Source organism: Myotis lucifugus, unplaced genomic scaffold (assembly GCF_000147115.1).
Source record: "Myotis lucifugus unplaced genomic scaffold, Myoluc2.0 scaffold_193, whole genome shotgun sequence".
NCBI lineage: Eukaryota > Metazoa > Chordata > Mammalia > Chiroptera > Vespertilionidae > Myotis > Myotis lucifugus.
In genome coordinates, this window is record NW_005871241.1 from 116,679 (window position 1) to 129,792 (window position 13,114).

The 13,114-nt window shown below is 35.5% G+C and overlaps 1 protein-coding gene across 2 annotated transcripts in view; it reads right to left on the reverse strand.

The window, feature by feature from the left end:
• Positions 1-8,630: 8,630 nt before the first annotated feature.
• The window catches only part of NCAM2 (neural cell adhesion molecule 2), a 394,113-nt gene continuing 389,629 nt past the window's right edge, over positions 8,631-13,114 (reverse strand). Inside the window, exon 18 of one of the 2 annotated variants that reach the window (XM_006097004.3) lies at positions 8,631-9,576. In XM_006097004.3, coding sequence (XP_006097066.1) covers positions 9,468-9,576 — 109 coding nt within the window. In that variant the 3' untranslated portion in view covers positions 8,631-9,467. The remainder of the gene's footprint in view (positions 9,577-13,114) is intronic. The other variant, XM_023760797.1, reaches the window with a different exon arrangement.

Consider the following 13,114-nt stretch of genomic DNA (forward strand, 5'->3'; position numbering starts at 1 on the left):
CCCAGGTTTCTGGCTCGATCCCGTGTGGGGCGTGCAGGAGGAGGCAGCCGATCAATGATTCTCTCTCATCATTAATGTTGCTATCCCTCTCTCCTCACTTCCTCTGAAATCAATTAAAAAAATATAAAAAAAAAAGACTTGGAGGTATTATTAAATAGCACCGCATTTTGCCACCCAACAGAGAGAGGGAACTGTCCTGAGATTGAGTGTGGATTTTGTCTAATATAGCTATTATAATTTGATACATTAAAAAACTCACAACACTGTTTTTTAAAGATTTGTAACAGCTTGAACTTAATAGGATTTCATTTCATTGAAAATAGATTTCTAGGCACTATATCTGGCCAGGAAGAGGGACAAGAAATGTACTCAGCTACAGTCATACACCATCTCCTACAGTAAAGGAAGACTGTTTCAGAGAGCCACTGAGAGCAATAGATTTAGTCATCTCTCCCGGGGAATAGAATGAGATCCTACTCAAGGAAAATCCTAGACCCTGGAGGCAGATGGGCCCTAGTAACTTTTATTTGTCTGAATTTTATAATTTCTACAAAAATGTAACTGTCTAATGCCCCTGTTCTTCCTTCCTTCCTTCCTTCCTTCCTTCCGTCCTTACCTTCCTTCATACCTCCCTACCTATCCTTCCTTCCTTCCTCCCTCCCTGCCTAGTAACTTTCATTTGTCTGACTCCCTTCCTTCCTTCCTTCCTTCCTTCCTTCCTTCTTTCCTTCCTTCCTTCCTTCCTTCCTTCCTTCCTTCCTTCCTTCCTTCCTTCCTTCCTTCCTTCCTTTCCTTTATTCCCTCCTTCCTTCCCTTCCTTTCTTCCTTTTTTCTTTCTTTCATTCTTTTCTTTTCTTTCTTTTTTTTTTGAATAGCAGTCTCTATTGCTATTGTCCTGCCCCTGTCTCTCAATTGTCTGTAACGGTTTCTTGGGGCAGTTAAAACATCTTTTTAATGCCCATGCATTTGCACTGAGGAGCTACACCCAAGGTGTAACACCAGAGGAGAGTTACTGGCTCCTGAAATTTATTTTGTTGAATAAATTCTGAAATTTAAGGTTGATCCTGGTAACACAAGATTTTGGAAGTCTTGGTGTCCCCTTGGGGTGGGTGGATTTTGCATGTGAAAAGGGATGTGAAACATTAGGAAAGGGAAGAACGGGGTTGCTGTACTAAAACATTGGTTGTGCTCAATAAATCATCCTTTTCCTTCCAGGCCCTCTGCAGGCACATTGGCTATGTGTTTATTCACATGACTGTATTTGATCACTTGGACATTGCAAGTGAGATGCAAACAGAACCTTGTTAAAAATTGCACATTGGGGCTTCCATTCGTAAGGTCCCTCTTCAGCCAGGAGCCTCGTAAATGAGCTCACCTACACCATATGAAGTAAAATAATTGTCAATAGTAAAAAAATACATATTGTTGATATATTAAGCTACTAAATGTTGGTTTAATTTGCTTTCCAGTAAAAGCTGAGAAGAAGAAAAGGAAATAAAAAAACGGAAAACAATGCTTTCAACTTTTTTGAGACCTCGAATTTAGCTTACTAATAAGTAATTCAATGGATTATGAAATCATTGGACTTTACTTATTGTCTGTCTCTTAAGTGTGGCTCAATGGTTGAGCATCGACCTATGAACTAAGAGGTCCCGGGTTCGATTCTCGGTCAGGGCACATACCTGGGTTGTGGGTTCGATCCCCATTGTGTATTTATTTTATGGGATTTGGAAGGCTTGTATTGAAAGTTGCCCCCCCTTGTGAAAATTTGGCATTCACTATTGTTATTATTTGTTTTTTTTGTTTTTTTCATTTTACGAATAAGTTAAACTTTACACTGGCGAAAAAGAAGTGACACCAACTAGTAAAAAGCAGGTGAGGAATGATTAGCTTCCCTTCATTTATAACTCATTAAGTTCTACAAGATGATATTCTATATAATAAGGAGAAATAAAATGTCATCATGTACTAGATGCTAATCTAAAGTTGCCACTCACCATGTGTGTTCAACCCATTGGATCTCAAACTTCTGTGTGCCCTAGAGGTACCAAAAAGGCTTGTTAAAACACACACTCCTGAGCCCCTTCCCAGATTCTTTCGATTTAGTAGGTCTGTGCTGTAGTCCGGAAATGTACATTTTTAACAAGTTCCCCGGAAGTGTCTGAACTGCCGCTCTGGGACCACATTTTGAGAACTGTTGCTCTTACCAACTGTTTACTCATTAAACTCTCACTTGAGCACAGTGTAGAAGCCAAAGGATGGTGACTGGAGGCGAGGCAGGATGCCAGAAAGCGTTCTCTTCTTTTGAATATATAGAGATATGTTCGGAAATGTTTAAAAGTATTTATCAAATATGTTTTCCCATGAAGTGGGTTTTCTTGTTGTTTTGTTGATGGTTTCTTTTGCTGTGCAGAAGCTTTTTATTTTGATGTAGTCCCATTTGTTCATTTTCTCTTTAGTTTCAACTGCCCTAGGAGCTGTATCAGTGAAGAAATTGCTTTGGCATATGTCTGAGATTTTGTTGCCTTTGTATTCTTCTAGAATTTTTATGGTTTCCTGTCGTACATTTAAGTCCTTTATCCATTTTGAGTTTATTCTTGTGTATGGTGTAAGTTGGTGGTCTAGTTTCATTTTCTTGCATGTATCTGTCCAATTTTCCCAACACCATTTATTGAAGAGACTATCTTGACTCCATTGTATGTTCATGCCTCCTTTGTCAAAAATTAATTGAGCATATTGGTTTGGGCTAATTTCTGGACTCTCTATTCTATTCCACTGATCTATATGTCTGTTCTTGTGCCAGTACCAGGCAGTTTTGAGAACAGTGGCTTTGTAATACAGCTTGATATCTGGCATTGAGATCCCACCTACTTTGTTCTTTCTCAGGATCGCTGCAGCTATTCGGGGTCTGGGAAAACATATTTGCCAACGTCATATCTGATAAGGGCCTAATCTCCAAAATTTATAGGGAACTCATACAACTTAACAAAAAGAAGATAAACAATCCAATCAAAAAATGGGCAAAGGAGCTAAATAGACACCTTTCAAAAGAGGACATTCAGAAAGCCAAGAGACATATGAAAACATGCTCAAAGTCACTAATCATCCGAGAGATGCAAATCAAAACAACAATGAGGTACCATCTCACACCTGTCAGAATGGCCATCATCAACAAATCAACAAACGACAAGTGCTGGAGAGGATGTGGAGAGAAGGGAACCCTCCTGCACTGCTGGTGGGAATGCAGACTGGTGCAGCCACTATGGAAGACAGTATGGAGTTTCCTCAAAAAATTGGAAATGGAACTCCCATTTGACCCTGTGATCCCACTTCTAGGAATATATCCCAAGGATCCAGAAACACCAATTAGAAAGGATATATGCACCCCTATGTTTATAGCAGCACAATTGACCATAGCTAAGATCTGGAAACAGCCTAAGTGCCCATCAGTAGATGAGTGGATTAGAAAACTGTGGTACATCTACACGATGGAATACTATGCTGCTGTAAAAAAGAAGGAACTCATACCATTTGCAACAGCATGGATGGAACTGGAGAGCATTATGCTAAGTGAAACAAGCCAGTCAATGAAGGAAAAATACCACATGATCTCACTCATTCATGGATAATAAAGACCATTACAAACTTTTGAACAATAATAGATACAGAGGCAGAGCTGCCTCAAACTGATTGTCAAACTGCAGTGGGAAGGCCAGGGAGGGTTGGGGGACAGGAGGGAGGGGAGTAAGAGATCAACCGAAGGACTTGTATGCATCTATATAAGCATAACTAATGGACATAAGACACTGGGGGGTAAGGGAGGGCAGGGGTTTGTCAAGGGTGGGGGGGATAAAAAGGGCACTTATGTAATACCCTTTGTAATACTTTTAGCAAAAATAAAAAAATAAAAAAGTATTTATCAAGTCATAAGCTCACTCATCACAAAGATATTATTCAAAATAAACATAAAATGCAACACTTTATTAAAGTAAAATTATATTTACTATTAATATACAAATGGTGAAGTGACAATTTTGATATACTTACTGTAAGCCATACTTTCAATGTCTCTCATAAATACAAAACTTCAACATTTGCATTATAATTTTTACAGTTTAGACATATATATACAGCATTTCAGAGGGACATATTATATTGAAACAATAAGAAAACTTTGTGGTAGCTAACTAACGTAAGAATATAGAATTTGAATGGAATATATAAGTTAAAGAAAATAACACTATGTTTTAATGCATACTGAACACAGCATAGAATTCACATACCATAAAAAAAAAAGTTGTTTGAAACTTTTATTTCTAAGAAGTTCACGTATTCCTAACAGAGTTTAGAGGCAAATGCAAAACCATGAACATTCCTTTAAGAATTGAAACAAATATGTTTGTTCTCAACATTACCATTTATTTTATATAATGCATGTTGTTTGCTAAAAAAAAAATCCTATTTGCAAAATGGAATCATAGGTTCTAATGTTAACTTTCTCCTTTGGATTTCACTTCGTTTTCTCCTTTGCATCAGGAGCGTTGGCTTTCATTGTTAACTAAGCAATGTTCCTAGTCCCTGCTCACGCTCTTCTCACGCTAAGTCCTGACCTCTTCATAAGGTAGGAGTTCAGTCTGCACTCTCTGGGGTTCTTAGTTCCTCTATTTTTCTATGCCTGGTTGTGATTTAAAATGCTCCAACAGTCAGTGTTTTGCTAATTCTTTTCTAAGGGAAGCTAAAAGCAGATGCAAAAAGATATTTTCATTTCAGAAAAAAAATTGGAAATATTAAATGTATATGGGAAGATTTTATGTTAATACTTATAAAACTTATAAACATCGTGTGTCCTAAATCCTAAAAATTATTTTTAAAAATTAAAAAGAAGGTACCAACTAATGTTTTTAAGCCATTGATAAAATTGTATAGTGAATAACGAACTATTTTTCTAAGAATATTAAATGTTATATATAGAATATAAAAGTATGGGGGGAATAATTAATCAATTAATATTCCTGTATAATGCTGTAAAATAGCTGCACTTATATGGGTAAATGAAATTTTTAAAAAAAGAAGAGAAGGGACCTGGAAGGAAATTATATTTGTTCAGCAACTATTATATATAGGCCCTTTTATAACTTTCTCATTTACACATATATTTATTTCATCTCAGAATATTATTAAGCCCAAGAGTTGAATACTTTCTTGAAATGTTTTTTTAGGATTTAAGTATTTCGTTTCTGTGACCTTCCACAGTTTAATTTTAGCATATGCTAATACATCCATATGCAATTTCAATGTGAGAGAAATTGTAATAATGCTTCAAAGGGTTAATAGAATGCAAATCTTTTATCTCTAAAGATAAATAATGCAAACAATCTCATTAAAAAAATCTTCCCCTACTCATAAGTTTGTTGAATAAGCACTCTGGATATGCTTATAAAAAATATCTTTATATGAATTGAAATTGAGTGTTTAGATTATTCTCCATGAAAAAGAACATTGCAATTTTAATAAATAATTGCAATATATTATTCTAATATTTTTAAAATTAAGAATGGAGATTATTCTTTTTACCACTTCAGTTTAGATATTTTCACCAGTGATTATCTTATCAACAATAAAGAATGATTTGTGCTCCCAAATCAATATATAACAGGAATAATGTTGAACCAAGTGACACCATAATAATGTGCCCTATTTTAAAAAGTCATCTGTTGCTTTGTTTTACAACTGGTAATACTCAATTTCAACAATATCTAGAATATATTATCGTTTAGAACAATGCAGGACAAATGAAGTATATTTTTTGTGCATTGAAAGAACTTTTTGTCATAAGTGGAAATAGTACAGTATAATTTGTTATATTTAGATTTTGTATTCAGGGTAAAGCAGTTTGAACTGCACTTATTCACTGAATGTAATTAAAATGGTATCATTCAATTGTCACCGATAGGAGCAAAATATGTCAATAAAAATTGCAGTTGTGTTTTTTCTTTTAAAAAGCAGACTGTCATGCTAATCTAAAGGCACAAATACATTTTAATTATTTAAAATAAGAAGCATAAAATAAAGGAATGATTATAAAATTATAATTAATTATTGGCACTCAAATAAATAATTGATTAATAAAATCCTTCTATTTATATAAATGTTTAATTCAAAGACTAAGACTCATGTAAACTTTCCTGGATGAAATAGTCTTTGAAAATGCTTCTATAAGTATTAGTATTAAAAATAAAGGAAAACTTGAACAGCATTACATTAATGTTAGACATTAGTATCAATAGAATGGTAATCTGTTGATGCATAAAAATAACAAATAAATCTTTAGAAATTACAACTCTTAATTAACTTTCTCTGCAAATTATTGTAAAATACATTAACACATTACTTTGTGCCAGTTTTAAAAACAATATATGTGCTAAAATGCTGACATTATTGTTTCCTCTTATGTTGTTGAATATAGATTGTCATTGCCTAATTGCACATAACCTGTATACCAATATCTTTTTAGTGATATCTTTGCTTCTTTGTTTAAAGTACCACAGGTCCTGATTATTTAACATAATCAGTCAACTCTTTTGACATTTGATACTAACACTTAAGAGTAGTCTCTGATAGTAAAAATAACATTTTTTCAGTTACATGGATATGTTTAGTCTAGAATAAGAATGAAAAACAGGAAACATGACTTCAACTCTGTTCATACTTTACAATTTACTAAAATCCATCTCTTAGATGGAAACTTTTACAAATAGAGTAATTTGGAGCATTACATAAAAATGTTAAAAAAAAAAGTTTATCACAGTATTGCCTTGCTCCTGCAGGGCATACATTTCAAGGACAAGAGATAAGGACCACTCAGACCATTGAAACAGTGCACTTGAAACAAAGTCTATGATTAGTTCCCAATGACCTCTTAAACTCCGATCCTCACTCCACATTAGTGGCAAGAAACTCAACAGCAAATATATATAAAAGTAACATTTAGGTAAGTTGCTTTACAAGGAAAGTCCAAAGAAAAGAGAGAACCGAACTTTCAAACTGTTTGGTTTGAACTTTCAAACCGAACTTTCAAAAAAAAAAAAAAAGCCCACAACAATATTTGTTCTTTATTATGATTTCTCTGGTCTTGAAGTATAGCACGGATATAACAGTAGTAAACATGCTAAGATGCTTTCTAAGTTTTCCTAATTCTTTCACCATCATTAGCTTAAAATCGGGTAGCCCTATCCAGGAAGAATTAGCATTCATGGCTATTGCTTCCTTGACATTTTACTAAGCCCATTTACCTTGCACAAGTATGTTGACTGGTTTTAGCACATCGATACAAAAGGGTGAACAAACAGTAAAATAAAGCAAAAGGATGATAAGCGGAAGCATAATTTAAACAGCAACAAATCCAGCAAAAAGACCAGTTGGATAATTCCTACTAAAGTTCTTAGGTAGGCACGGAAGTCTTTTCTTTTTCTTCAGAATATGCCAGAAAGGACAGCAAGGAGAGATTCCTGCATCGTAACCTGTACATTAGGGAGGTGACACTGGCGATTTAGTACCTGAACGTGCAGATGGGCAGATCCTGTCTTGCTGATAACCAACATTTTGGAAAATTGGTTGCTGTCTCTCCCTGGCTGATAGTTTTCAGCACTTTGTGTATATAAAAGTGTCCATAAGTGGCATTAACATTACATTTAATATCCATCAGGTTATTTCAATAGAGGCACCCTAAAGCAGGTCGCTCTGCAGTGTTAGAACTTTCCTCCAATGTCTTATCAACAGTAAAGAATGGCATGCATCCCCCAACCAGTCAATATTTGAGCCATGATCCCCCTGGAATACTAAAGATTATGAATATGATGGAGCCCAAAGAAAACTTTGGCTCTCTAGGGTAAGAAATAATCTAAAACCTGCTCCCAATGGTATGTATATTTATAATCTATAATAATAAAAGCATAATATGCTAATTGGACCAGACATCCTTCTGGACGACCTTCCTGATGAAGCCGGGGCTGAGAGGGAAGCCCGGGTCCCTGGTGCCAGAGGGAAGCTGGATTCGGCAGCCGGGGGAAGGAAGGCCTACTCTTGCACGAATTTCGTGCATCGGGCCTCTAGTTATAAATACTTTTTCCCTCTTACCTTACATATAACTGAAATTTATGTTTCAGTCTTTTACCTCTGGGAGCTTGCATAGCTTGGAAGTTGATAAGTATTTTATTCAGATATAGGCCTGACTGAGAAATATTAGAAAGTTTGTGTTGTATAGTTTAGGGATTTCTTCAACCAAAGTTGTTTATCAAAATCTTAAAATGACTTCTAGCTACAACATCCAGAATAAAAAGATGGTAGTAATTCAATTGTTTAGCACTGACACTTTCATGGCATGTTTAAATGTTTAACTTCTCCTAATTCAACCAAACTAAGGATTTTAACTTCCATTAGCCAATTACATTTATGATTGACCTATAACCCTTAAAAATGAATTTTTAAACAAAGATTATCTAAAACAATGGGGGTAAATGTATCTGTAGATATGGTTTAAAGTATTGAAATGCTAAAGACCTGTTTTCTGTTAAATTTATTTAAAAGTAAAAGATAATCACATCTTTATAAATATATCAAGACAACATTGATATTATTCCCATTTCAATTTACTTTATTACTTGAAGCTGAGGGCAGAAGTCAATATTATTTTCACTTGCAATACATTTGTGTGTGTGTGTGTGTGTGTGTGTGTGTATGTGTAATCCACTGTGAGTGAATATGGCATATAGAAAGAGATTTACGGAATCTTTCTACTCTAATTTTACATACAACTAATATTCATTCAAGTGGGTAACAATTTTGATCTGGCACGTCAGTCTATAACTGTAACTTAAAAACAGTTTTCCAAAGTCTCTCTCCATTTCTAATATCTGCTAAAGATAGCTGGCTTATTCAAGCCCGGGTTCCCTGAAATTCTCCTAAAAAGTGTAACCTTTATTAAGTGTTTTCATCTTCAACTGAAATCCACTTTAATAATCTATTTGCCCAATATAGGATTGAAAACATGCAGGGTTCTCTTACAACTAGCTCACAAAGTTTTTTGTTTGTTTTGTTTAAACTCCTATTTTTTGGAGAGGTTGTGGTATGAGATATAGTTCTGAAGAAGTACTAGTAGAGCACGTTAGCCATCTAATAATTGCATTTCTTCAATCATAGAGTCAAATTGATACCCAAGAGTTGGTGCCAGTCAGGTCTCTATATAGAATTTCTTAACAAAATAAACAACAACAATAACAACAACAACAACAACAACAACGAAGGAAATGGACCATGGGCAGGAGTATTTGATCATATGTATATGTGTACAAGCTATTCCAAGCTAGAAGTTTCCCAAGAAATTAAGGTCAATGGAATAGTTTTGGTCATAGGGTCACTGCAATCCAAATGCTCTTTGTAGCATTGTTCCCGCCTCTGCAAGCTCGGTGTTATGCTTTGCTGTCGTCTTCTTTTGATTGGATGTCATTAGAAACCTTAATTTCTATAGTTTCTGGATTTAGGACTTCTTTCCCATTCTCTTCTTTTAAAGGCAGTTTTCTGGAAGAAAATGTAGAAAAAATAAACTTCATGTGTTGAGGCACTTTAAGTAGGATGCCTTAACATTTAAGTTGCTGTTTTGTAGAAGGAAATATGTTACAATTACTAGAATAAAATGATGAGATCTTGTTAAAGTATTATTAAATTGAAAAAATATAATCTAAAAGAGAATGAAGCAATATTGTCCACCGTAAAAATGTGGTGTGATGAACAATGATAAAGGAAATAATATATTTGTAAATTTATATGCACCAAATCATTCATTATAGGGAGGCTTAAATTTGATAATGAGTTGATAATATTAAAATATAATTAAGTGTTTTGGAATGTAAAAAAGTCAAAACATTTTCATATGTCCACTAGATGATTTACTAGGACTTAAAAGTTTTTCTAGTAAAAACAATCAATAGTTGCAGCCATATTCTGTTACATTAATTTCAGAAACTGGATGAATAGGCAATATTCTTCGCAACTTAATGCAAATAAATATATTTCAGGGCTTTCTTACTTTTTTATATTTACTGTTTTCTTTACTTGATCTCTATTCACTATTATTATTTTATTTTTATTTGTGTGTCATTTATAAACTTTTTGCAGAGTTGTTTCCAATTGTTACCTATGAAGCAATAACAAACTTTTTTACAACATTAACATATTTATCAATTTTCTCAGTGTTAAAGTTCACACAGAATGATTTAGTACTCCATAAAGTACATAATTTTCCAACCACTATATTGTACATCTGAAACTAATACAAAATAATATTGAATGTAACCAGTAATTAAATATATCTCTATCTCTATCTCTATCTCTATCTCTATCTCTATCTCTATCTCTATCTCTATATCTATCTCTATCTATCTCTATCTCTATCTATCTATATCTCTATCTATCTATATCTATATCTATCTATATATTAGAGGCCCGGTGCACAAAAATTTGTGCACATGGTGGGGGGGGTCCCTCAGCCCAGCCTGAGCCCTCTCGCAGTTAGGGACCCCTCAGGGGATGTCCACCTACTGGCTTAAACCCACTCCCTGGGGGATGAGGCCTAAGCTGGCAGTCAGACATCCCTCTGGCAGCCTGGGAGCCCTTGGGGGATGTCCACTTGCCAGCGGGGACCAGGCCTAAGCTGCAGTCGGACATCCTTAGTGCTGCTGAGGAAGCGGGAGAGGCTCCCGCCACCACCGCTGTGCTGGCAGCTGGCAGCCTGGCTTGTGGCTGAGCAGAGCTCCCCCTGTGGGAGCGCACTGACCACCAGGGGGCAGCTCCTGCATTGAGCGTCTGCCCCCTGGTGGTCAGTGTGTGTCATAGTGACCAGTCATTTCCAGTCGTTCTGCTGTTAGAGTCAGTTTGCATATCACCCTTTTATTATATAGGATAGAGGCCTGGTGCATGGGTGGGGGCCGGCTGTTTTGCCCTGAAGGGTGTCTCGGATCAGGGTGGGGGTCCTTCTGGAGTGCCTTGCCAGCCTGGGTGAGGGGCTGATGGCTGTTTGCAGGCTGGCCAAGCCCCCCAGCAGGAACCCTTACCCCATGGGGGTGTGGCCAGTCTGGGTGAGGGGGTGATGGCTGTTTGCAGGCTAGCCACAGCCCTTCAGGGTGGGGGTCCCCACTGGGGTGCCTGACCAGCCTGGGTGAGGGTCTAAGGGCCGTTTTCAGACTGGCCACACCCTCTGGCAACCCAAGCTCCCAACCTCTCCTTTTTTATCTGGGATTTATTTATCTTCTATAGTTGAAACTTTGTATCTTTGAGCGGAGCCGAGGGCCAGCCAGGGCAGGCAGAAAGCTTGGCTTCCTCCATCGCCGGGGGCAACCCAGGCCTCCTGCTCACTCCAGCTCTGTGGCTGCCGCCATCTTAGTTGGGCTAATTTGCATACTTACTCCTGATGGGCTGGTGGGCGTGGCTTTGGGCATGGCTTGAGTGTAGCGGAGGGACAGTTAATTTGCATGTTTCTCTTAAATTCAGTGGTTTACTATTACATTTTGTGTATATAGCTTTGGGAGTAATTTTTCTTCCCAAAATATTTTTCTACATCTAAAGAATTAAGTTACAAATAGAATTCCAATTCACTGTTATGACTTTAAATTCACTGATTTATGGGAGAGTGAAAGCTACTATAATAGTTCCTCTGGGATGTATTTGCAATTATTTTATATTTTGGAATGAATAGATAATCCATTTCATTCTGAAGATAAAAGCTACCATGTGAAAACTAATCGGTCAAAAATAATTCATAGGCAAAATCTAGTAAGATCTATTTCTGGAAATGAAGTAGCATCTACTTTGTACCAGGTACATTATAAACAGTGCAGTCACAGTTCTTCTTTTCTCCCATCCCCAAGTACTGAAAACATTGACAATAAAATATTGTAAAAACAAGGGGTTACTTTAGCATCAAAACATAGAGAAATTTAGAGCTTCCATGGAAGTTAGGATAGGCTTAATATATCTCTAATTCAAAGAACTATGTTATTGAGTTTGTAATTAACCAGAGTTTTCAACTAATTCTTGAATGGTGTATTTTTGCATATATAAAGATCTACTACTTATATTTATGGTAATTTTTAAAAAGATTACTCTTAACGATATACATTTTTTTGTTGAGTATTTTTTCTATGATTGAGTCTGAGAGTAGTTATTAAATCATATTTTTGTTTTTGTTTCTGTTTGCTGGATTATTTTAAAATATATGTCTGTCATATGCAAGGGTATTTTCTTAACTCATTTTCATGCCCATCCATATAATATTGTGATAATGAATACACAGGAATTTGTTTTTGGGGAAATATTTTGCTTCATTGAAAAGATTTATAACGTTTGAAGAAGAGACAATCGAACTCACTTTGTGCCCGCTGCTTCTACTAGAGTTAACTTCAAATCAGAATGTAATACTTCTAAATACAATCACTAAAAACATCCTGATTATTCATATGAAAAATTTAACTACAGAATAATACATTGTATTTGCTAATATATTACTCATTACAATCCCTTGAGACCAGATAGAGGGGATTTCTGAAACAAAATGTTTTCATCAGCTCTGACAACACTCAGAATTTGATTTAGGATGAGAAGCCTAAATCAAGTTTTTCTGCAAGGGAATGTTACCTGGTAAAGAAAAAGGAATTTTTGTTTTGTAAAACAATGAAATTTAAGAGTCATTTTGGTGAGCAGTATTTCAAGAATAGTATGACAGTCATGGTTTTGTTATAAAATGTTACTCTTGTTACATCTTAATACTGCCTTTGGTTTGAATCATTTTAATTTTTATGTACATGAACCTAGACTCATGTTCATAATCTTTAAAGGTTCAGTTAAAATACCTGCTATGGGTTTAGTGGATTTATGATGGATGCAAAAAGAAGTAAAGAACATAATCTTGAATAGAGACCAAGCACCATTTACTATATTAATATTAACAGTATTTCTTCCTGCTCTTTACAAATATTCTTTTTAAAAGAGTCTTCTGTATATGTCACACTATTTATTGCTATTATAAACTATCATATTTATATTCAAAACAATGACTAATTTC